Raw genomic sequence first — 25,758 nt, 5'->3', positions numbered from 1 at the left:
CAGTGCAATCCACTTGTGCGACTGTGCTGCCCTAGAAGGTAATGGGATATTGAGCCAGGATTTACGTTATTTTCTTTCCGTCTGTGATGCTGCGTTGCCATGCCACTAAGACGATGTGACTTAATCAGGATGCAGCTTAATGGAGAAATTGTAATCATTCTGCACAATTGATAGCAAGTTTCTCCAAGACACTAATGTCAATGCTACTTTACCTCTGGGAGAGTTTCAGAATGCCTTTGAAGCATTTTCTTAGGCCTCCCCTCCTCCCTAAAACATTGGTCATTTGCGAGTTCATAGAATCATAGAATTTACAGTGCAGAAGGAGGTCAATCAGCCCATCAGGTCTGCACTGGCCCTTGGAAAGAGCACCCTACTTATGCCGATGCGTCCACCCTGTCCCTGTAACCCCACCTAACCTTTTGGACATTAAGGGGCAATTTAGCATGGCCAATCCACCTAAACTACACATCTTTGGTTGTGAAAACAATATTTGCTGGGGGGATGGGAAGACCGTTTTTATCCTCTGGAGACGATGTCCAATTGACTGAAGACAATTTTGCAGTGGTTTTGCCTCAATGCTTAGGAGCTGGCTTCAAGAAGGAGAACCTTCAAGAAGGTGTTTGTTCGACTGTCCTTCCATAGAATCCGGAGTCATTACTGACAACATTTCTTATAATTGAAACATTAAAAGAGCTTGACAGGGTGCATGCTGAGAAAATGTTTCCCCAGGCTGGGGAGTCTAAAACAGAATCACATTCTCAGGAGAAAGGATCCACCATTTACATAAAAAGAAATTTCTTCACACAAAAGGTTCATAGAATTTACAGTGCAGAATGAGGCCATTCAGCCCAACGAGTCTACACCAGTCCTTAGAAAGAGCCCACACCGCCACCCTATCCCTGTAACCCCACCTAAGCATCTTGGACACGAAGGACAATTTAGCATGGCCAATCCGCCTATCTGCACACATTTGGACTGTGGGGGGAAACCAGAGCATTCAGAGGAAACCCACGCAGACACAGGACTCTGCACAGACAGTGGCCCAAGCCAGGAATCGAACCTGGGACCCTGGAGCTGTGAAGCAACAGTGCTACCCATTGTGCTACTGTGCCGCCCATGCCAAATCTTTGGAAATCTCTACTCCAGGTGGATGTGCATATGAGGGGATGAAAGCATACGGGAATAGTGCAGACAAGTGGAGTTGAAAGGAAACAGTTAACATTTTGGACGGTGCCAGACCTGCTTGAGTATTTCCAGCATCTTCTGTTTTCAACATAAATGTTCAACACAAATGCAAGTATCATAATTATTAGGAGCTCATTGTGACTCCGTCGCCCCATTTCCGAAGGTTGGGCATTCCCTGACTATATCCTTAGAGAATATAATATAAGTTGCACTTAAATTAATCTAGTCCGTCAGATCATAGCCTTTTTGTCCAGCCTTCGTCTGTGATACCAGTAAGCACTCGGGGCAGACAGGGGTGGGTTGATTGCGCAGGCGCAGTTAACACACCATTGAGGGGAGTTGGACGCGCAGGCGCAGTGAGCAGACCAGACTGTTGGCGTTGCACGCGCAGGCGCAGTTAACACACCATTGAGGGGTTGGACGCGCAGGCGCAGTGAGCAGACCAGACTGTTGGCGTTGCACGCGCAGGCGCAGTTAACACACCATTGAGGGGAGTTGGACGCGCAGGCGCAGTGAGCAGACCAGACTGTTGGCGTTGCACGCGCAGGCGCAGTTAACACACCATTGAGGGGAGTTGGACGCGCAGGCGCAGTGAGCAGACCAGACTGTTGGCGTTGCAGGCGCAGGCGCAGTTAACACCATTGAGGGGAGTTGCAGGCGCAGGCGCAGTTAGCAAACCAGACTGTTGAGGCGGCGTTGCAGGCGCAGGCGCAGTTAACAGACCGTTGCTCTCGAGTCCATTTTAAACCTAGTGGCGCGAGATTTAAGCAGGTTTCGGGACTGTGGTTGGTGAGTTGAAATCAGCTGAGCCTAATCGCTGGGAGTTTCAAAAGGTAAAATTATCGTTTTATGTTTTGCGTGTGAGCAGTGGTTATTTACAGGATTGTGTTGACTTTATATCATTTGAAAAGAAAACGACCGAAGGGTTGGACTGCGAGTGAGCTGCAAAGCAACTTCTCCGGCATCCAAGTTCTGGCGTCAGCTCTTCAGGTTCAACAACACACATCATCACTGCCTGAATGTAACATCGTGTGAAATAACCTGCAATGGTTTCCAACCCTAAAAACGGAGTATTTCCACTTTTTGGTCTGGACCGGCGCTAAACCAAAGCAGAGAATTTAGCAATTGTACAGCGAGTGTTGTTGAAGAGGGAAGGCCGGCGTAACCTTCTGAACGCGAACTTTAACCTAAGCAAATCTGCTATGTATCAATTATTAAAACTGAATGCACAGAAATGGCTGGTCATTTTGTGACCTGGATTGGTTACTGGTTGCTGGAGGTCGGAGCCAGGGAGTAGGGAAATGTATCTCATTGGCAGGATGTGACAAATGGTTGATCCCCAGAGACTTGTGCCCAGGCCTATATAACGACTTAGATGGAAGGATATAGCCAAGTCTTCAGATAATGGCAAGCTAGGGGCCATATTAGAAGAAATGGTCAAGGGCAGGAGAGTGTGACTTAGAGGACTGGAGCACAGGAGTCACTGCCTTTATAATTGTCCAGTGGGTTTCAGGGTTTTTCAGCTTGTTTGGGCTGCAGGGTGGATGAACTGACTAACCATGGCATTGTGCTACAGGAAGCCATTCAAGTGAGGGGAACAAAAAGGAATGTAGTGGATAATCTAGTCAGATGGATTTCTACCATTCCCTGCAGCAAAGAGTGTGAGTTGAGGCTTCTGTGTTGCTGCCCGATACCAAGGTTTGCAACATCTTCTCGGGGCTGGAAAGTAATTTGCAGTGGGAGACCCTAGTTGGGGTATCAACGACATCGGCAGGACAGAGAAGGAGGTTTTGCGAATTCCGTATGAGGACCTAGGGACCAAATTAAGAAGCAGAACCTCTGGATTACTACCTGAGCCGCATTCAAATTGACACAGGACAAAATGTGTGGCTCAAAGACTGGTGTGAGAGTGGGTTCTGGTTTGTGGGCACTAACACCAGTACTGGAAAGTCTTCCAACACCAGTTTAAAGTACAGCAGGTTTGTTTCAAATCACTAGCTTTCAGAGCACTGTTCTTTCCTCTGGTCACCTGCAAGCAGCATAATTCGGGAAGTAGCAAGGGTTTTAAACTAAATTGTGATCAAATTAGTAAATGTGTATTATATCGGAAAAGTAAAAGGTATTATTTTGAGAAATGTAAGGTGATGGGAAGGGCTTGACAGTACAAATCAGCAGTGGATAGCACTGATGCCTACGGCGCTGAGGACTCGAGTTCGATCCTGGCCCCGGGTCACTACCTGAAGTTTGCACATTCTCCCCGTGTTGGCGTGGGTTTCACCCCTACAATCCAAAGATGTGCAGGTTAGGTGGATTGGCCACACTAAATTGTCCCTTTAATTGGGAAAAAATAATCGTGTGCTTTTTTTTTTAAAAAAGAGACGGGGCAGCACGGTGGCGCAGTGATTAGCACTGCATTCTCACGGCGGCGAGATCCCAGGTTCGATCCCGGCTCTGGGTCACTGTCTGTGTGGAGTTTGCACATTTTCCCTGTGTTTACGTGGGTTTCGTCCCCACAACCCAAAGGTGTGCAGTGTAGGTGGATTGGACATGCTAAATTGCCCCTTAATTGGAAAAAATAAATTGGTACTCTAAATTTAGAGTGGGGAAAAAAAGACTGTACAAATTGTTATGGGCCAGGGTTTAGAGAACCTCAAAGTGACCCACAACTTTTAATAGTTTGTGGTATGGGGAGCACATTATGTTTATTCTATGAGCTCAAGTTAACCTTTTTAAAACATACAGTGAACATCTTAGCAACCATTAATTCAAATACAACCCCTAAAGACTACAACACTAAGTAATCCTTTAAGCTTTCCTTTTAACATCCATAAGACTTAAAACCAAAACCTTTGACAGAAGCACATCAGGTTAAAGTCACTACTGAGTGCAGTTATCACCAAAGGATTGATTTACAGTCTTTAGAATATATAGAGAGAGACTCATACACTTTCTGGCTGTGACTGCAGCTATCCAGCTCTCAAAACGAAACTAAAACTCACCCTGCAGCAAACAGACTAAAACGAAAGTAAAAAGCCGACAGACAGCTCAGCTCCACTATGACATCACTGCAGCAGTAAGCACCCATTTCTTAAAGGTACTCTCACTACAGATATTTATATACTTAGCCATTTATGAACGTCCATTTCGTAAAGGTACTCTCGTATGACAAAATCTAACAATAAATCAACAGGACGGGTGAGACCAGAGCAAGGTTTTTCAAACTCGGTTGCAATCTACGGTAGGGTCACGGGGCGATCGGTAGCGCCGATCCTGATCATAGGAGATGCGCCCAACCGCTGCGACCGGCTTTTAAGAATGCTGGCTGTGACTGGTCTTTAAATACAAACTATGGTGTCTTCCCGCTATAAATCACAGCAGAGAGCAGGTCATGCGTCTGGCACATACAGGGCGTGATGTCAGTCAATGTATGTCCATGCTTTGGGTGCAAAATCATGGAGGAGAGATTCCTCAGTTTTGCAGCTGCCAGGAAGCAAATAGCAGGACTGTGTGAAGAACTGAAGATGGATCATTTTGTAGTAAGGAAGAGAGGGCCAGGGTCTCACAACTGAATCTACTGGAGAGAGCGTCTCGAGAGAGTGCACAACAGGACAAAGCAGTGCTGGTGTGAGCTGTATGCAGAGCTCCAGGGCCTCTGGTGAACAGCCAACAAAGAAAAAACTGAAAGTGGGAAGAAAGCAGTGTAAAGATGATTTTTTGAGGCATGGCTTTGTTAATTGTCGCAATGCAAATCAGGAAGCCAGGCCCATGTAAAATGCAGGGAAGTACTGTCAAAAGAAGTTTTAAACCCTCAAACTTCAAAGGCATTTGAAGACAGCATGGTGAGTTCGAGGGCAAACCTCTTGATTTTTTTTCAAAGGAAGCAGCAAGAACTTAAATAATCAGCTGAAATCCTTAGCAGAATTCTAACATTGAATAACAAAGCAAGAGAGATCATAAGGACCAAGCAACTCAACTGTTGCGTTAAGAAATAATGGTGGATTGCGAAGGTCGGCCAGTTGGTAAAAGTGGGTCCTGGGGGGAAAAGTTGAAAAACACTGGACGAGAGGTTACAAAAAGGATAAAACTTAAAGCTCTGTATCTGAATGCCTGTAGCATTTGAAACAAAACAGATGAACTGAGAGTTTGCAGAGAAATAGATACGTACAATTTGATAGTCATGGAAACATTGCTGCAGGCGGATATTGATTGGGACCTGAATGTTGAAGGGTACATGGTATTTAGGAAGCTAGCAAAAGGTGGAGTGGTGGCTCTGTTTGCTAATGATGATATTTGCACAATACAGAGGGAGGACCCAAGTTCAAGAAACCAGAATGTGCAAACAGTTTGGGTAGAGATGAGAAATGGTAAAGGCAAGAAGTCACTTGTTGTATTCGTGTACGGGCCTTCAGTAACCACATGGTAGGGTGAAGCATAAAGGAAGATGTAATTAGGTATGATAAGCTAGGTGATTCCAAACAAACCTGGTGTTGTAAGACTTCTTACAGGAAATGAAAGCGAGACAAACTCTTAATGAAGGTGCCCATAGGTAGCAGCAACCAAAATACGGTTGAATTTTGTATTCAGTTTGAGGGAATGATGAGTAGACCTGAGATATGTTTTTAAACTTAAATAGGGACAATTACGTGGAAATGAAAGCTGAGCTGGCTAATGTGAATTGGCAAATTAGATTATGGGGATATTTCAAAATCCAGCAAGTAAGAAAAAGCCCATGGGATAGACTACCATCTATGGTTAACAAGAAGGGTTAAAGATAGAATCAAACTTAAAGCAAAAGCATATAATTGTGCAAAGACCGGTGACCGGGCAGAAGATTGGACGGAATTTAAGAAACAGCAAAGGACGACTAAAAGCAGGGACAAATTGTGTGAGTAAGCTAGCCAGAAATATGAAAACAGATTTAATGTTGTTCATATCGAAAGTGAGTCTGGAGAATTTATAATGGGGAAACAAGGAGATGGCAGATGAATTGGATAGGTATTTTACATCAATCTTCACTATCGAGGATACAGATGACATCCCAGAAGCAACTATAAACCAGGAAATGGAAGGGAGGGAGGAACTAAAACATTTACAGTCATCAAAGAAGGCACTAAGTAAATTATTGGAGTTGCGGGCTGATAAGAGCCCAAGTCCTGATGGACTTCATCCTCGGGTCTTGAAGTGTCTAGTGAGACAGTTATCATAGTATTTACGGTGCAGAAGTAGGCCAATCAGCAATCGAGTCTGCACCGAACCTTGGAAAGTGCACCCTACTTAAGTCCATGCCTCCACCCTAACTCCATAACCCAGTAACCCCACCTAACCTTTTGGACACTAAGTGACAATTTATCATAGCCAATCCACCTAAACTGCACATCTTTGGAATGTGGGAGGAAACCAGAGCACCCGGAGGAAACTCACGCAGACACGGGGAGAAATTGCAAACTCCACACAGACAGTCATTAGAGGCTGGAATTGAACCCGGGTCTCTGGAGCTGAGAGGCAGCAGTGCTAACCACTGTGCCACCGTGCCACAGTTGATGCATTAGATTTGGGGATGGTCCCACCAGTTTGGAAGGTGGCAAAAACAACTCCGTTATTCAAAAAGCAGGAAACAACAGGCCAGTTAGCCGAACGTCTTGTTGCAGGGAAAATGTTGGAAGTTATTGTTAAAGACAATATAACAGGGCACTTGGATACATTCTTGATAATCAAGCAGAGTCAACATGGTTTTGTGAAAGGAAAAGCATGTAAACCAATTTGTATTCTGTTCTTTGAGGAAGTAACCTGTGCTGTGGATAGGGGAACAAATGAACATACTACTGAGATTTCCAGAAGGCGGAACTTCCAGGTGCAGCGATGACCAGCTAAGTCGCACGTTTCGGCAGCTCCCGGTAGAACGGACTTTTGGGCTCTTAAAATTGCCGATGGGGCTCCTATTAACGCCAAATAACACTGTGCGGTAATCCAGAAGGGAATCCCCCCGGACACGGATGGAAAAAAGAGAGGAAAGTAGCCGGATTGCGGTGGATCCTCCAGAGCAGCGGCCAGGAAGGCTGGCACAAAGCAAGATGGCGTCGGAAGGAGGCAGTTTAATATGGGGCCCTGACCAACAAGAGTTCCTGCGGCGTTGCGTAGATGAACTCAAAAAGGAGATGAAGAAGGAGCTGTTGGCCCCGATATTACAAGCGATTGAGGGGCTATAGGAGGAGCAAAAGACCCAGGAACAGGAGCTTCGGGTCGTGAAGGCAAAGGCTGCTGAGAATGAGGACGACATACAGGGCCTGGTGGTGAAAACGGAGATCCACGAGGCACAACACAAAAGATGTGTGGAAAGGCTGGAGGTGCTGGAGAACAATGTGAGGAGAAAGAACTTAAGGATTCTTGGTCTTCCCGAAGTGGCAGACGTCGGGGCATATGTGAGCACGATGCTGCATTCGTTAATGGGATCGGAGGCCCCGACGGGTCCGCTGGAGGTGGAGGGAGCCTATCGGGTTATGGCGCGAAGACCGAGGGCTGGAGAAATTCCTCGAGCAATAGTTGTGAGATTTCTCCGATACAAGGACAGAGAGATGGTCCTCAGATGGGCCAAGAAAACTCGGAACAGTAGGTGGGAGAATGCGGTGATCCGCATGTATCAAGATTGGAGTGCGGCGGTGGCGAGAAGGAGGGCAAGCTTTAATCGGGCCAAGGCGGTGTTGCATAAAAGGAAGGTCAAATTCGGAATGTTGCAACCGGCAAGACTGTGGGTCACACATCTAGGGAAACATCACTATTTCGAAACGGCAGACGAGGCGTGGACATTTATTGTCGAGGAGAAGCTGGAGTGAGCGGGCCAGAAAAAGAACGTTTGGGACAAAAGTGGGGGGGTGAATTTGTGGGATGAAGGGGGAAGAGAGGACTTCCCAGATTGTTAAACCCGCGACCCTGTAACTTCTCTCTCTTCCCCATGTCGTGGGGGAGGGGGTGAGGGAGGATGAGGAGCTGTGGGCGCCGGCCATTGGGGGCGGGGCCAAAAGGGGAAGCGGGGCTTTGTTCCCGCTCTATGGTAATCATGGCGGGAACAGGGACGCAGGAAGGAGGGGGCCTCGCACAGTGTGAGCCGAGGTCACGGGGGAAGCCGAGGTCGGCCAGAGTTTGCTGACTTCTGGGAGCAACATGGGGGGGGTGCAATTACGCTAGCTTGGGATCTAGCGGGCGGGGTGGGTTAACTGGGTTGCTGCTGCTGGGGAGAAGGGGGAGCTGGTATGGGAGGGGGGTCGGGGCGGGAGGGCGCCGCCTGGGGGGGATACAGCTACGTGGGAACCGGGTGAGGAGCTGGATTGAAAAAGGAAATGGCTAGTCGTCAAGGGTGGGGGGGGGGGGGGGGTAGGGGTAGGGGTAAAGAGCCCCCCCAACCCAGTTGATCACGTGGAATGTAAGAGGGCACAGGTACTCGCACACCTAAAGAAACTTAAGGCAGATGTGGTTATGCTTCAGGAGACTCATCTGAAGCTGACAGACCAGGTTAGACTTCGCAAAGGATGGGTGGGGCAGGTGTTTCATTCGGGGCTAGATGCAAAAAACAGGGGGGTGGCCATACTAGTGGGGAAGCGGGTAATGTTTGAGGCAAAGAATATAGTGGCGGATAGTGGGGGCAGATACGTGATGGTGAGTGGCAAACTGCAAGGGGAGACGGTGGTATTAGTGAACGTGTATGCCCCGAACTGGGATGATGCCAATTTTATGAGGCGTATGTTAGGACGAATCCCGGACCTAGAAGTGGGGAAGTTGGTAATGGGTGGAGACTTTAATACGGTGCTGGACCCAGGGCTGGACAGATCGAGGTCCAGGACCGGAAGGAGGCCGGCTGCAGCTAGGGTGCTTAAGGATTTTATGGTGCAGATGGGAGGAGTAGATCCCTGGAGATTTAGTAGACCTAGGAGTAAGGAGTTTTCGTTTTTGCCCTATGTACATAAAGTATTTTCACGAATAGATTTTTTTGTTTTGGGAAGGGCACTGATCCCAAAGGTGACGGGGACGGAGTAAACGGCTATAGCCATCTCGGATCATGCTCCACACTGGGTGGACCTGGAGATGGGGGAAGAAAAACAACAGCTTCCACCCTGGAGAATGGACATGGGATTATTGGCAGTTGAGGGTGTGTGTTTAAGGGTGAGGGGGTGTATTGAAAGGTACTTGGAAATTAATGATAATGGGGAGGTACAGGTGGGAGTGGTCTGGGAGGCACTGAAGGCAGTGGTTAGAGGGGAGCTGATATCTATTAGGGCACATAAAGGAAAGCAGGAGGGTAGGGAAAGGGAGCGGTTGTTGAAAGAACTGCTGAGGGTGGACAGACAATACGCGGAGGCACCGGGGGAGGGACTATACAGGGAAAGGCAAAGGCTACATGTAGAATTTGACTTGTTGACTACGGGTAAGGCAGAGGCACAATGGAGGAAGGCACAGGGTGTACAGTATGAATATGGGGAGAAGGAGAGTAGGTTGTTGGCCCACCAACTGAGGAAAAGGGGAGCAGCGAGGGAGATAGGGGGGTTGAGAGATGAGGAGGGAGAGATGGAGCGGAGAGAGTGAATGGAGTGTTCCAGGCATTTTATGAAAGATTATATGAAGCGCAGTCCCCGGATGAGAAGGAGAGAATGATGTGCTTTCTGGATCAGCTGGAATTTCCTAAGGTGGAGGAACAGGAGAGAGTGGGGCTGGGAGCACAGATTGAGACGGAGGAAGTAGTGAAAGGGATTGGAAGCATGCAGGCGGGGAAGGCCCCGGGACCAGACGGATTCCCAGTTGAATTCTATAAGAAATATTTGGACTTGCCGGCCCCGCTACTGATGAGAACCTTTAATGAGGCGAGGGAAAGGGGGCAGCTGCCCCCGACTATGTCAGAGGCAACGATATCGCTCCTCCTAAAGAAGGAAAAAGACCCGCTGCAATGCAGGTCATACAGGCCCATTTCCCTCCTGAATGTGGATGCTAAGATTCTGGCCAAGGTAATGGCAATGAGGATAGAGGATTGTGTCCCGGGGGTGGTCCATGAGGACCAAACTGGGTTTGTGAAGGGGAGACAGCTAAATACAAATATACGGAGGCTGCTAGGGGTAATGATGATGCCCCCACCAGAGGGGGAAGCGGAGATAGTGGTGGCGATGGATGCCGAGAAAGCATTTGATAGAGTGGAGTGGGATTATTTGTGGGAGGTGTTGAGGAGATTTGGCTTTGGGGACGGGTATATCAGGTGGGTACAGTTGCTGTATAGGGCCCCGATGGCGAGCGTGGTCACGAATGGACGGGGGTCTGACTATTTTCGGCTCCATAGAGGGACGAGGCAGGGATGTCCTCTGTCCCCGTTATTGTTTGCATTGGCGATTGAACCCCTGGCCATGGCACTGAGGGGTTCCAGGAAGTGGAGGGGAGTACTTAGGGGGGGAGAAGAACACCGGGTATCTCTGTATGCGGATGATTTGTTGCTATATGTGGCGGACACGGCGGAGGGGATGCCAGAGATAATGCGGATACTTGGGGAGATTGGGGATTTTTCAGGGTATAAACTGAACATGGGGAAAAGTGAGCTATTTGTGGTGCATCCGGGGGAGCAGAGCAGAGAGATAGAGGATTTACCGTTGAGGAAGGTAACAAGGGACTTCCGGTACCTGGGGATCCAGATAGCCAAGAATTGGGGTACATTACATCGGCTTAATTTAACACGGTTGGTAAAACAGATGGAGGAGGATTTCAAGAGATGGGACATGGTGTCCCTGTCATTGGCAGGTAGGGTGCAGGCGGTTAAAATGGTGGTCCTCCCGAGATTCCTTTTTGTGTTCCAGTGCCTCCCGGTGGTGATCACGAAGGCTTTTTTCAAAAGAATTGAGAAGAGCATTATGAGTTTTGTGTGGGCTGGGAAGACACCGAGAGTGAGGCGGAGATTCTTGCAGCGTAGTAGGGACAGGGGGGGCTGGCACTACCGAGCCTAAGTGAGTACTACTGGGCCGCCAATGTATCAATGGTGTGTAAGTGGATGGGAGAAGGGGAGGGAGCGGCGTGGAAGAGATTGGAGAGGGCGTCCTGCAGGGGGACTAGCCTGCAAGCAATGGTGACGGCGCCGTTGCCGTTCTCACCAAAGAAATACACCACAAGCTCGGTGGTGGTGGCTACATTGAAAATTTGGGGGCAGTGGAGACGGCATAGGGGAGGGACGGGAGCTTCGGTGCGGTCCCCGATAAGAAACAATCATAGGTTCGTTCCGGGGAGAATGGATGGGGGATTTGGAGCATGGCAAAGAGCTGGGGTAGTACAATTAAGAGATCTATTTGTAGATGGGACGTTTGCGAGTCTGGGAGCGCTGACGGAGAAATATGGGTTGCCCCAAGGGAATGCATTTCGGTATATGCAATTGAGGGCTTTTGCGAGGTAAGGGAATTCCCGCAGCTCCGGACGCAGGAAGTGCAGGATAGAGTGATCTCAAAGACATGGGTGGGGGACGGTAAGGTGGCGGACATATACAGGGAGATGAGGGACGAGGGGGAGATCATGGTAGATGAGCTGAAAGGGAAATGGGAAGAAGAACTGGGGGAGGAGATTGAGGAGGGGCTGTGGGCTGATGCCCTACGTAGGGTCAACTCATCGTCCTCGTGTGCCAGGCTAAGCCTGATACAATTTAAGGTGCTACACGGCGCATGACTGGAGCACGGCTTAGTAAATTTTTTGGGGTAGAGGATAGGTGTGCGAGATGCTAGAGAGGCCCATCGAATCACACCCACATGTTCTGGTCATGCCCGGCACTACAGGGGTTCAGGGTGGGGGTGGCAAAGGTGCTTTCGAAGGTGGTGGGGGTCCGGGTCGAACCAAGCTGGGGGTTGGCTATATTTGGGGTTGCAGAAGAGCCGGGAGTGCAGGAGGCGAGAGAGGCTGATGTTTTGGCCTTTGCGTCCCTAGTAGCCCGGCGCAGGATATTGTTAATGTGGAAGGAAGCCAAACCCCCGGGGGTGGAGACCTGGATAAACGATATGGCAGGGTTCATAAAGTTAGAACGGATTAAGTTCGTGTTAAGGGGTTCGGCTCAGGGGTTCACCAGGCGGTGGCAACCGTTCGTCGACTACCTCACAGAAAGATAGAGGGAATGGAAAAGAAGTAGATAACAGCAGCAACCCGGAGGGGGGGGGGAGGAATCGGACGGACTCTCAGGGATGTTATTGTATATGTATAGGTATTTGGTATATGTAATTGTTTGTTGGATTGTATTTTTGGAGAGTATTTATTTTGGACAAGGCAGTTGCCATTTAGTTTTGTTTTTTGTTTTTGTTTATATATTACCTATTTATTTGTTTAAAACTGGCCACGGTTATTTATATTGCTTTATTGTTGTGTAAAAGAAACACTACGTATTTTTATGTTTGGCCAAAAAACTTGAATAAAATATATTTAAAAAAAAAAAAAAAGATTTCCAGAAGGCATTTGATGAAGTGCCACATCAAAGGTTATTGCAGAAATAAAAGCCCTTTTTCTACTGGGTAACATATTGCTTTGGATAGACGATTAGCTAGCTAACAGGAATTGAGAGTAGGCATAAATGGGTCTTTTTCAAATAGGCAAAATGTAACGAGTGTTATGCCACAAGGATCTGTGCTGGGACCTTCAACTGCTTACAATTTATAAGAATGACTTGGATGAAGGGATTGAGGAGATAGTTGCCAAATTTTCTGATGATTAGTAGATAGGAAAGTAATTTGTGAAGAAGATATAAGGAGGCTACAAAAATATATAAATAAAATGAGTGGGCAAACATCTGGCAATATAACATGGAAAAATGTGAAATGGTTAATTTTGGCAGGAAGTATAAAAATAAGCGTATAACTTAAATGGTGAGAGATTGCTGAACTGCGATGCAGAGCGGGGTGGGTCTACTGCATGAACTACAAAAGGCTAATATGCAGGTACAGCAAGTAATTAAGAAAGCTATCATTGTGCGTGGAATTGAATACAAAAGGAGGGATGTTATGCTTCCGTTGCCCAGGGTACTAGTGAGGCAACATCTGGAGTACAGTGTACAGTATAGAATATATTAATGAAGAACCTATCTATTTCTGTCTTAAAGGCACTCAGTGATTTGGCCTACACAGCCTTCTGCAGCAGAGAGTTCCTGAGATTCACTGCCCTCTGACTAAAGAAATTCCTCTTCATCTCTGTTTTAAAGGATCGTCCCTTCAGTCTGAGGCTGAGCCCTCGGGTTCTAGTTTCTCCTGCTAGAGGAAACCTCCTATCCGGTTTGTGCGTTCTCAGGCAAGTGATACCCACGTTTCGATGGGGATTTTGCATTTATTTAGGGAGGCTTTCAGGTTGTCCTTGTAGCGTTTCCTCTGGCCTTCTAGTGATCACTTGCCATTGTGGATCTCGGAGTAGAGCAGACGAGGAGTGGGTGGGCGCATTCTCTCATATGCCTCGGTCAATGCGTCGACGATGGTTTGTAGCTCGATCTCTTGAGTGCACGCGCACAGGCATCATCTGCGTACTGCAGCGCAATGACAGAGGTTGAGGTGGTCTTGGTTCTGGCCTGGAGGCATCGGAGGCTGAACAATTTCCCACTTGTCTGGCAGGTTAGCTCCATTTCAGTGGGAAGCCTCCGGGTGATGGGGTGGCATGTTGCTGCGAGGAAGATGGAGAAGAACGTTGGTGCGATGATGCAGTCCTGTTTGACCCCAGTTTGCAAACGTATTTTGTGTGTGGTGGTTCTGTTGGTGATGATCTCGGCTTGCATGTGTCATTGTGGAGCAGGTGGAGAATGGTGATGAATTTCTGCAGGCAGCCGAATTTGAGGAGGATGTTCTGCAATCCCTCTCGATTGACGAGGTCAAAGGTGGAATTTTTTCCAATTAAGGAGCAATTTAGCATGGCCAATCCACCTACCCTGCACATCGTCTGAGACCCACACAGACATAGAGAATGTGCAAATCCATTGAGCTTCTTTATGGGCGGAAGCCACGCTGGGGCTCGGAGGAGCTCTTCAGCCACTAAGAGGAGGCGGTTGAGAAGTATTCTGTGGCGGAGGTAAGTAAAGCACTCTGTAATTTCCGCAGTCGGACCTGTATCCTTGAAGATGGTCACAAATAAGGAGTCTCTGAGATCACCTGGCATGCACTCTTCCTTCGAGACAAGGGTGATGAAGTTGTGGATTCTTGCCTCTTCGCCACATTATAATACTTCTGGGGGATTCATCTGTGCCAGAGGCCTTGTTTTTCAGTTGTCGAATGGCTTTTTCGACCTCCCTGGCAAGCTGGGGTTGCACTGAAATGGTGGCAGGTAGAATGTTGCGGGTTGGTGTCGAGGACACTTGCGTCAAAAGCTGTGTCTTGGTTGAGGAGGTCCTCTAAGTGCTCTCTCCAATGGGTATTGAAATCCTCTCGGTCTTTGAGCAACTCTCCATTTTTGGCTTGCACTGGGGTGGGTCCGTGGGTAGTCTGACCGTAGATAGTTTTAATTGCGCTGAAGAACCACGCACATCATGGTTGTCAGCAAGTTGCTGAGTCTCATATCTTCTTTCCACCCACCATCTGTTCTTAGTTTGCGGTTCTTTGCACCTCTGCTCTCAGTTGCCTATAGGATTGGATAGAATTTATTGTCACGTATACTGAAGTACAGTGAAAGGTATTATTCTGCGTACTATGTACAGGACCTGCTGACCGACCGATTGAATGCTAGAGTGGAGAAAAGAACCGATATGGCTAGAGAGCTGGGAATATTTATGGAGCAGATGGGGGTGGTGCACCTTTGGCGGTTCTAACACCCCGGTGAGAAGGAATTCCTGTTCTTTTCACTGGTCCACAAAGCATACTTGAGGATAGACTTCCTTGCAGTGGGGAAAGCGGTGCTTCCAGGAATAGTAAGAGTGGAATATTCCACAAGTAGGTATCTCCAACCACGCTCCACACCATATGGGCGTGAGGTTGGAGACAGACCGTGCCCTACACTCCACATGGAGGTTGGACACCGACCTACTGGCCGATTAAGGGCTTCTGCCAGAAAATATCAAGACATAGGCGAGTACATCACCAAAAACCAGAGCGAGGAGGTCTCCCCTTACACTCTTTGGGAGGGACTGAAGGCGGTGATTAGGGAGACATAATAGCCTACAAGGCACGTGGAGATCAGGAAGAGAGGGAGCCAAGCAACAACTGATCGACTCTATTCTGGAGGTCAACAGAACGTACTCCGAGGCCCTGACCATAGAGCTTCTGGGGGAGAGGAAGAAGCTACAGATGGACTTTAACCTGCTATCCATCAGGACAGCAGTGCACCAACTCCACCAGACACGAACCTTCTACGTACACTGGGAAAAGGCTGGCCGTCTACTAGCCCACCAGCTGAGAAAGCGGGGAGCCACGAGAGAGAGAGAGCTCTGGTGAGGAACAGCAGAGGCAGACTGGCAACTGAGCAAAAAGTGGTTTATCGAACATTCCAGACCTTTTACCGAGGGCTGTACACCTCTCAATCCCTGACAGGGATGCGGGGATGAAACTGTTCCTCGATGGACTAGACATGACAGTTGTGAGGGACGATAGATGGGGGGGGGAGCTGGAAGCACCGATCAGACTGGATGAGATCATGGAGAGTATCAGCTCCATGCAGGCAGGGTAGGCACCGGGACCTAACGGGTTCCCGGCGGACTTCCATAAGAAATACGCACCAGCCCTGGCCCCACACCTACGGGGCTGTTCCCACACTCGCTAACGAGGGGTACACTGCCTCCTACGCTAACACAGACCACAATATCACTGATACCCAAATAAGACAAGGACCTGACGGAATACGAACCATACAGACCTATTTCACTATTCAATGTAGACGCAAAGGTACTCCAGAAAGTCCTGGCCAAGAGACTGGAGAACTGCGTACCAGAGGTGGTCGCAGAGGACCAGTTGGGCTTTGTCAAGGGTAGGCAGCTAACTGCGAACATCAGGCAGCTGCTGAATGTAATAATTTTTTTAAATATATAAATTTAAAGTACCCACTTCATTTTTTCCAATTAAGAGGCAATTTAGTGTGATCAATCCACCTACTCTGCACGTCTTTGGGTTATGGTGGCGAAACCCACACAAACACGGGGGGAATGTGCAAAATCCACACTGACAGTGACCCAGAGCTGGGATCTAACCTGGGACCTCGGCGCAGTGAGGCAGCAATGCTAACCACTGTGCCACCGTGCTGCCCTGCTGAATGTAATAATGACCCCATCCGGGGAGAGAACACCAGAGGTTGCAGAATTGACCTTTGACAGAGTCGAACGGAAGTACCTCATAGAGGTGCTGGGGATGAGGTTCAGCTCGTGGGTAAAACTCCTGTAAAACACCCCCAAGGCGAGCGTTCGGACCAACATCACACAGCTCTGAATATTTTCAGCTACACGGGCACAAGGCTGGTGCCCATTATCCCTGCTTCTGTTCACCCTGGCAATTGAACCCCTGGCAATCGCCTTGAGGGGCATCTAAAGAGGGGGCAGAGAACATAGGTTTCGCTCTATGCTGAAGGCCTGCTCCTCTGTGTCTCCGACCCACAGAACGACCTGAAAGCAATCTTGCAACTGCTGGAAGAGTTTGGCATACTTCCACGGTTCCTCTTCCTGTTTAGATCCATAACGATCTTCATCACCAAAGCCATTTCCACAACACTTTCTTTCTCCGCAAGGAGACGGCAAGATACCTCCAGAGACACACTACTAGAGATAAGTACCTATCCAAGCGTCGGACGAGGGCTTCCACAAAGCATGGGGCTATTCATCAGCCGCTTCCAAGACCTGTTTGAGGCCAACTACGGAAAGGGAGGGGGTAAGACCAGAGTTCTTGGCGACAGGGTCCTGCACAGAGGCCCAGCCCCCTCTCTGCCCCGCACACTAACAGCGCATGCATGTCTGACACGCATGCACTGTTAGTGTGCGAGGCGGGGCCCTGTCGCCAAGAAAACCAATATGCATCTTAATCAGGTGATCCTGATCTTCTTGCGGTCTCTGAGGGACCAAAGTGCCTGGATTTTTAAAATCGCATTGAGGGAGGGTGGACTACAGTAAGTAGAGTTTGTCAACACTAGTTCTATCGTTGATCTTTGTAGGGCATTGCTATGTGTTTAAAGAAAATAAAGTTCTGGAAATATTCAGGTCGGGCAGCATCAATGGGGTGAGAAGCACAGTTAACATTTCAGAATTGTTGAAAGGTCATTGATCTGAAATTTTAACTCTACTTCCCTCTTTCTATACTGATGGAGTGCAGCTGATAATACACACTATACACATAATGCACATTATTAAGTGTCAGCAGGATTCAGTTCATAAATCCTTGTTTTACTTGTGGAAACTGCTTTTTGATATGAGCATGAAACAAAACTGCTGAAAAAGTAAACCTGAATCATCTTGCATCTATTTAACCATACCTTCTGCTTTCTACTTTTTGTGGCCATTCTTTTCTTTGTGCTCTTTTACCCATACTATCATAAATCCTAATTTGAAATTTGTTAGTGCTACTCATGAAAATATTTTTTGAAAGAAAGAAATGCATTGGATTCCTTTTGTCTATGTACAGTTTCTTGTAAAATTCAGTTAAGTTAATCAAGCGTTCAGGACCATTTTAAACTTCATGTAAAAAGGCAAATGTTTTGTTCACATTTCATTCTTAGATTTACTGAATGTTTGAAACTTAATTTGAAAACAACCACTCGTGCTGATGTACATGTATGAAGCATTGGATTTGCATTTTCCATTTGAGTTGTTTAGATTTGTGCAATAAAGGTGTAAAATTATACATCAGATTGGCGCCCATTTTTCCTTTGAAATTAAAATCTGGATTTTTGGTATCTGGAATACTGATTTCTGTTGGGAAAGGTTGGCAGCTCTGGAAGACACACATGCGAAAGAGGCGGAGGAGGGGAAGGGGCGAAGGGAACCCAAGGGGGACATAGAGTGGAACCTAGGGTAAGAGTGGTACCTGGAGTAAAAGGAGAGGAGGGAAGGTGCTACACAGCCCCCCCCCCCTCCCCCATCACCACCACCACCACAACGAACGCCAAAAAACTAAAGACCCCAACAGAAAGAAACAGAACGTTGTATGTGCCGCCAAAGGCAGAAGACATCACTAAGAGAGATACTAAGCCACCAACAAAGGGAGGGGAGGGGAAACAAAGTGGGGAAATTACATGTAAAAAGCTGTGTAAATAAGAAATGACTTTATTTGTAAATATCAGACACATTTGAGCCGTTTCTCTGTAACAACTGGAAAATATCGATTAAAAACACTTTTTAAAGAAACAGTCGCAAAAGCCTCCCACCGCTAAAGGTACCCCTGGTTACTAATCACCAACTTTTCCTCTCTCCGAGCTTTTATTTACTTTTCACGCCGTAACTTCTCTTAAGCACAGTTTGAACTGACCAAATTCCCACACCGGCGCAACCGACTTTGTCTAACTTGAAATTATTTACTCTTGCACAGAACCACTAAATTAAACCCACATAAATCCATACTAAACTTGAAATTATTTACTCTTGCACAGAACCACTAAATTAAACCCACATAAATCCATACCTTATTTCTAACATTTAACAATACAAATATATAAATCCCTTAAAACTCCCATGTTTGCCTGACACAAATATATACTTTAGTATATGAAACTCTGTATTAGGTAATTTAAATGACTTTTCTGGTCCCAAATATGATTTTTTGATGACTGAATCTTTAAATTCATGCTTGTAACTTAGCCATAGCATTCCTGCAGTTACAACCAAAATAATTCTAGGCTTCCATATGTTAAAGTTCAGCTGCTGTATAAAATTGTTTTAACCATGTTTTAAAAAATCTTTTTTATAGTTTATTCCCAATTGAAATGGAGATCATACATAATTTCTTCACCAAATTAAGAATCCTTGCAGTAAATTTGGAGAATGAGACCAAATATCTGGATCATGCTTTGAACAATGAGACTGGTAAGCAGGTCAATTTCCACTTGGATATAATACTATTTTAATGGGGAAGTAACTATACTATTAAAATTTATTATCCAGAAGTTACAAATATTTATGTTGCCACTTGTGCCTTAATTGTGATTTCTAAAATATTTTTGAACTCCAACTGCTTATTAAAGAAAAGTAGATGTTATGCATAGAATTTCCCCCTCGACTGACATTCAGTTGATACCTAACAGCATTGTAATTGTACCTACATCAAAGAACAATACAGCACAGGAATAGGCTCTTCGGCCCACCAAGCCTCTCGGTCATGATACCAACCTTGGCCAAAACCCTCAGCATTTCCTTGTGTCGTATCCCTCTGTACCCATCCTATCCATGTATTTGTCAAGATGCCTTTTCTGCTTCCACAACCTCCCCAGGCAATGCGTTCCAGACACCCACCATCCTCTGTAAAAACAAAAAACGCTTCTCACATCTCCTCTAAACTTTCCCCCACAGACCTTAAACCTATGCCCCCAGTGACTGACCCCCTCCACCCTGGGAAAGAGTGCCTACCCATCCACTCTATCCATGCCCCTCATAATCTTGTAATCTCTGGCAGGTCACCCTTCAACTTCTGTCGTTCTAATGAAAACAGTCCGAGTCTATTCAGCCTCTTTGCATAGCTAATACCCTCCAGAGCAGGCAACATCCTGGTAAACCTCCCCTTCACCCTCTCCAAAGCTTCCATGTCCTTCTGGTAGTGTGGCGACTAGAATTGTGCACAATATGCCAAGTGCGGCCTTACCAAGGTTCTATACAACTGCAGCATGACCTGCCATTTTTTATATGTGATGCCCCATCCCATGAAGGCAAGCATTCCGCAAGCTTTCTTGACTACCTTGTCCACTTGTGTTGCACTTTCAAAGATCTGTGGACCTGCACGCCCAGATCTCTCTGACTTTCTATATTCCAAAGAGGTTTGCCATTTACGGTATATTTCCCCTCTGTTAGACTTACCAAAACTAACCTCACATTAAAATAATCTTTATTGTCACAAGTAGACTTACATTAACACTGCAATGAAGTTACTGTAAAAAGCCCCTAGTCACCACATTGTGGCACCTGTTCGGGTACACGGAGGGAGAATTCAGAATGTCCAAATGACTGAACCACACGTCTTTTGGGACTTGTGGGAGGAAACCGGAGCACCCGGAGGAAACCCACGCAGACACGGGGAGAACGTGTGGTCTCCACACAGACAGTGAACCAATCTGGGAATTGAACCTGGGACCCTGGCACTGTGAAGCAACAGTGCTAACCATTGTGCTACCATGCTGCCTGGATTAAACTCCATTTGCTATTTCTCTGCCCAAGTCTCCAACCTATCTATGTCCTGCTTTATCCTCTGACAATCCTCAATGCTATCAACTTACTAATCAGACCAGTTACATTTTCCTCCAAATCGTTTGTGTAAACTACAAACAGCAAAGGCCCCAGCACATATCCCTGTGGAACTCCACTAGTCACAACCTTCTATTCAGAAAAACACCCTTCTACTCCTGCTCTTTGCCTTCTGTGAGCCAGCCAGCTCTGTATCCATCTTGCCACCTCACCTCTGATCCCGTGTGACTTCACCTTTTGTCCCAGTCTGCCATGAGGCACTTTGTCAAAGACTTTACTGAAGTCCTTGTAAACAACATTCACCACCCTCCCCTCGTCAATCAGTGGACTGCTACAATTCAAGAAAGTGATTTACCCACCACCATCTTGAGGACAGTTACAGATGAACAGTATATGCTAACCTTGGCAATGATGCCCATGTCTAATGAAAAATGTTTTTTAAGTTTGGTGTAATGTGAATCGGAGCAATAGGCCAAAGTTAGCATTTTTTCCATCGCACCACATTATCTTACCAACTCCTCCTGGTGCTAATTTGAATGTACTGGTTTACGAATTTGGTACTTGAATTATGTCTTCAGTTTTGGATTTACCCAACAAATCTGAAATCTTAATCTAACTTTTGTTTCTACCACATGAAGATCATGAAGAAGAAGCTCCAAGAAAGATCCTTCATGAGTTACATTCTGAAGTCAGAAATATTAAGGTAGAATTTAAATTGTACATTTATTCATAACCATGGGTTGCTTGCATGTTGTAAGCACTATTTCTATTTTCCACAAAGCTTGTCTATTACATGCAAGATTATTTCCAAATGCACTTTCTGCAAACCTGGAGCTTAAAATCATTTATTTTAAAATTCAGTGTCTTGATTACTGCTTTAATTATTTGGTTGCAATGGCTGCAGTATGTGGTCAGGTTTTCAAAGAGGATTAAGCTTCAGAAACCTTTTAAGCTAACCAGTCTGACTTTCATTTTGAGTGCAGGAATGCCAGGGTTATGGCAGATGGATGAAACAAGTATTTTGCATCAGTCTTCACCACAAGGGACACCAGTAACGTCCCAGAAATAGCTGTAAGGAAATGGGAGGAAGGAACTTTAATGTTTAGTTTAGTTTTGTCATTGAGGTGGCTACTGTTAGTTTTCATCTAGGTGGTATTTAATACTCACAACAGAAGGCAAGTTGATCTTTGAGGTGAAAAGCCACCGTCAGGTGGATTGTGATAAATTGGGCTATCTCACAAACCATGCATGACACCAGTCTGGATTTTAAAGGCGTCTGTTTCAAATCTTCACTCGTGACAATTGCAGTTATATCATCAAGAAGCAGTTACAGGATTGTGGTGTTTCTTGGACATTTAATCTTTTGTAGCATGGTCCACAGGGTCTCACTATTTACGGAGTCAAATACTTTGGTCAGGCTGACGAATGCAACAAAGATTTCCTGATGGTGTTCTTGACATTCTTCTTGGACTTGACTGGCAACAAAGACCATGTCAAAGGTTCCTTTGAAGTCTAAAGCTATAATATCTCTGGAAGAATTACCTCTGTCACAGGAAGTAAGTTGTTCAGAAGGATCAGTGTCCGGACATTCCCTACTCTAACAGGAGAGAAATATTTCTATAGTTTCAACAGCATGATTTACTGCCCTTCTTGAAAATGATTACCATTGTCGCATTCCTGAAGTCTGGATGGTGGGGAAATTATTTTCCCTCCCAAATCTGTAAGATGAGTGCATGGAGACTTGATATGAGCATTAGCCCGCCAACTTTGAAGGTCTCGACTGGAATACCATCAAGGCCATTGTTTTTCATTCATTGGCTTGTTGCAGCTCTCCTGTCAATTCACCCATGGATTCAACAACATGGGATTGGGGGTTAGCCTGGAGAATTGTCAGCTGCCACTGTGCAAATTCAGGTTAAGGAGTTGTTGAAATAGTTCTTTCCAACACTGATGGATGGCATTGTCATTAAGAAGAAAAACTCCATCCTGTGAGTGAAGGGGTCTTTTGATGGCTCTGGTGGTCTCAAAAAAGCTTTGCATGTTATGGTCAGCAGATTGTTGAATCTCTCAGGCTTTCTCTTCTGCCCACTTTTTATCTTCCAGATTTGTCTTGGGGTATTTTCATTGAGCTATTGAAATGCTGCTCCTTGACTTGTGACCTTGAGTTATTCTGCCATGCACTGAAGGCATAGAATTTCTGCTTTACGACTGAGACATTGATCATCTTCCACCTGGAATTTTGGGCCTTGTAAGGTCTTGCGGCGGGGTGAATATTCATTACTGATAAAACAATCTGTCCAGCAGACGATCAGTCTTCCTGCATGGATCAAGTGACGCAGCCAGCACTTTAATCTTTGACTTTAAAGCAACGATATAATCCAGGATCTCCTATGTCTCCATGTGCTTTAGAGGGTGGTCGTTCTAACAAGGCCATGCAGAACACGCTGTCAACAGGAGGGCACAATTTGCATTGGCCTTTCCCATCCTGGTTTTCTTTTTTTTAAAATATTTATTAAAGTTTTTTAACACTTATTTCTCCCTTACAAACAATAACCCGCCCCCCTCGTAACAAAAAAAAACGAGAAATCGCGCAGAGCAAGATATATACATGGCAAAATGATATATTACACAACTTTGTACACTGGCCCTCACCCGTACGTGCCAGTTTCCCCAACCCTTCATGTTATCTCTTGCTCATCCACCCTCCCAGGCAGTCCCCCCTTCCCCCCCCCTCCTCCCAGGACGTGTGTCCCCCTCCCAGGACGTATGCCCCCCCCCCCCCGTCCCGTCCCGTCCCGTCCCGTCCCCCAAGGTTGCTGCTGCTGCTGACCGACCTTCCTCTAACGCTCCGCGAGATAGATAGTCTAGGAACGGTTGCCACCGCCTGTAGAACCCCTGCGCAGACCCCCTCAAGGTGAACTTAATCCTCTCCAACTTTATGAACCCAGCCATATCATTTATCCAGGCTGGGGGGCTTCGCCTCCTTCCACATTAGCAAGATCCTTCGCCGGGCTACTAGGGACGCAAAGGCCAGAATGCCGGCCTCTTTCGCCTCCTGCACTCCCGGTTCGTCCACTACTCCAAATATTGCTAGCCCCCAGCTTGGCTTGACCCGGACTTTCACCACCTGAGATATTGCTCTCGCCACTCCTCTTCAGAACCCCTCCAGTGCCGGGCATGACCAAAACATATGGACATGGTTCGCCGGGCTGCCTGAGCACCTTCCACATCTGTCCTCTACCCCAAAGAACCTACTCAACCTCGCCCCCGTCAAGTGCGCTCTGTGGACCACCTTAAAGTGTGTCAGGCTGAGCCTGGCCCACGAGGAGGAGAAATTAACCCTACCTAGGACATCAGCCCACAGACCTTCCTCGATCTCCTCCCCCAGCTCCTCCTCCCATTTGCCCTTCAACTCTTCTACCAGCGCTTCCCCGTCTTCTTTCATCTCCTGGTGTATTTCCGACACCTTGCACTCCCCGACCCATACACCCGAGATCACCCTATCTTGAACTTCTTGTGCCGGGAGCAACGGGAATTCCCTCACCTGCATATATCTAAAGGCATTTCCCGGGGGTAACTCGAACTTCTCCTCCAGTGCCCCTAGGCTCGCAAACGTCCCGTCGATGAACAGGTCCCCCATTCTTCCAATCCCCGCCCGATGCCAGCTCTGGAACCCCCCGTCCATCTTCCCCGGGACAAACCGGTGGTTACCCCTGATCGGGGACTACACCGATGCTCCCATTGCACCCCGGTGCCGTCTCCACTGGCCCCAGATCCTTAGCGTTGCCGCCACCACCGGGCTCGTGGTATACTTCGTCGGCGAGAGAGGCAGCGGTGCCGTCACCAACGCCCCCAGGCTCGTTCCTTTACAGGACGCCATCCCCATCCTTTTCCATGCCGCCCCCTCTCCCTCCATAACCCACTTGCGGATCATCGCCACATTTGCTGCCCAGTAGTAGCTCCCCAGGTTTGGCAGCGCCAACCCTCGTCGGTCCCTACTGTGTTCCAGGAACCCTCTCCTTACTCTCGGGGTCTTATTCGCCCACACAAACCCCATAATACTCCTGCCTACTCTCTTAAAAAAGGCCTTAGTGATCACGATGGGAAGGCACTGAAACACAAACAGAAACCTCGGAAGGACCACCATTTTGACCGACTGCACTCTACCCGCCAGCGAGAGCGGTAACATGTCCCATCTTTTGAAATCCTCCTCCATTTGCTCCACCAACCTCGTCAGATTTAGTTTATGTAGGGTCCCCCAACTCCTGGCTATCTGGATCCCCAGATACCGAAAGCTCCCCTCCGCCCTCCTCAGCGGTAGGTGCCCTATCCCTCTTTCTTGGTCCCCCGCCTGTAATACAAAGACCTCACTCTTCCCTACATTGAGCTTATAGCCTGAAAACTCCCCAAACTCCCTTAGAGTCTGCATGACCTCCACCATCCCCTCCATTTGGATCCGCCATGTACAGCAACAGGTCATCCGCATATAGCGACACCCGATGCTCTTCTCCCCCTCGGACCACCCCCCTCCATTTATTAGACTCCCTCAATGACATGGCCAATGGTTCCATCACCAATGCGAACAACAGGGGGGACAGGGGGCACCCCTGCCTCGTCCCTCGGTACAGTCGAAGGTACTCCGACCTCCGCCGGTTCGTCACTACACTCGCCATCGGGGCTCTGTAAAGGAGCTTAACCCAATTGATAAACCCTACCCCAAACCTACGCAGCACCTCCCAGAGGTACTCCCACTCTACTCAGTCAAAGGCTTTCTCCGCGTCCATAGCTGCCACTATCTCCGCCTCTCTCTCCTCCGATGGCATCATTATCACGTTTAAGAGCTGCCGCACATTGGTGTTTAGTTGCCTGCCCTTTACAAATCCAGTCTGGTCCTCGTGGATTACCCCCGGGACACAGCCCTCGATCCTCGTGGCCAGCACTTTTGCCAGCAACTTTGCATCCACATTGAGGAGCGAGATCGGCCTGTACGATCCACATTGCAGTGGGTCCTTGTCCCGCTTTAGGATCAAAGAAATTGTCGCTTCCAACATTGTCGGGGGCAGGGTCCCCTCCTCTCTTGCCTCATTAAAGGTCCTCACCAGTAGCGGGGCCAACAGGTCTGCGTACTTCCTGTAGAACTCCACCGGGCATCCGTCCGGTACCGGGGCCTTCCCCACCTGCATGCTCCCCAAACCCTTGCTCAGCTCCTCCAACCCAATTGGTGCCCCCAAACCAGCCACCTCTTG

General features: G+C 47.4%; 1 protein-coding gene across 3 annotated transcripts in view; it reads left to right on the top strand.

Annotated features, from left to right (window-relative positions):
* Positions 1-1,903: 1,903 nt before the first annotated feature.
* Positions 1,904-25,758, top strand: part of ska3 (spindle and kinetochore associated complex subunit 3) — an 88,965-nt gene continuing 65,110 nt past the window's right edge. The window contains exons 1-4 of one of the 3 annotated variants that reach the window (XM_072476845.1): positions 1,921-2,018; positions 13,376-13,461; positions 19,029-19,144; positions 21,151-21,215. In XM_072476845.1, coding sequence (XP_072332946.1) covers positions 19,045-19,144; positions 21,151-21,215 — 165 coding nt within the window. In that variant the 5' untranslated portion in view covers positions 1,921-2,018; positions 13,376-13,461; positions 19,029-19,044. Of the gene's footprint in view, positions 2,019-13,276; positions 13,462-19,028; positions 19,145-21,150; positions 21,216-25,758 lie in introns of all 3 variants that reach the window. The other 2 variants (XM_072476844.1, XM_072476843.1) reach the window with 2 other exon arrangements.

This window comes from Scyliorhinus torazame, chromosome 15 (genome assembly GCF_047496885.1).
Source record: "Scyliorhinus torazame isolate Kashiwa2021f chromosome 15, sScyTor2.1, whole genome shotgun sequence".
Taxonomy (NCBI): Eukaryota; Metazoa; Chordata; class Chondrichthyes; order Carcharhiniformes; family Scyliorhinidae; genus Scyliorhinus; species Scyliorhinus torazame.
This window is presented reverse-complemented; position numbering and strand designations above follow the sequence as displayed.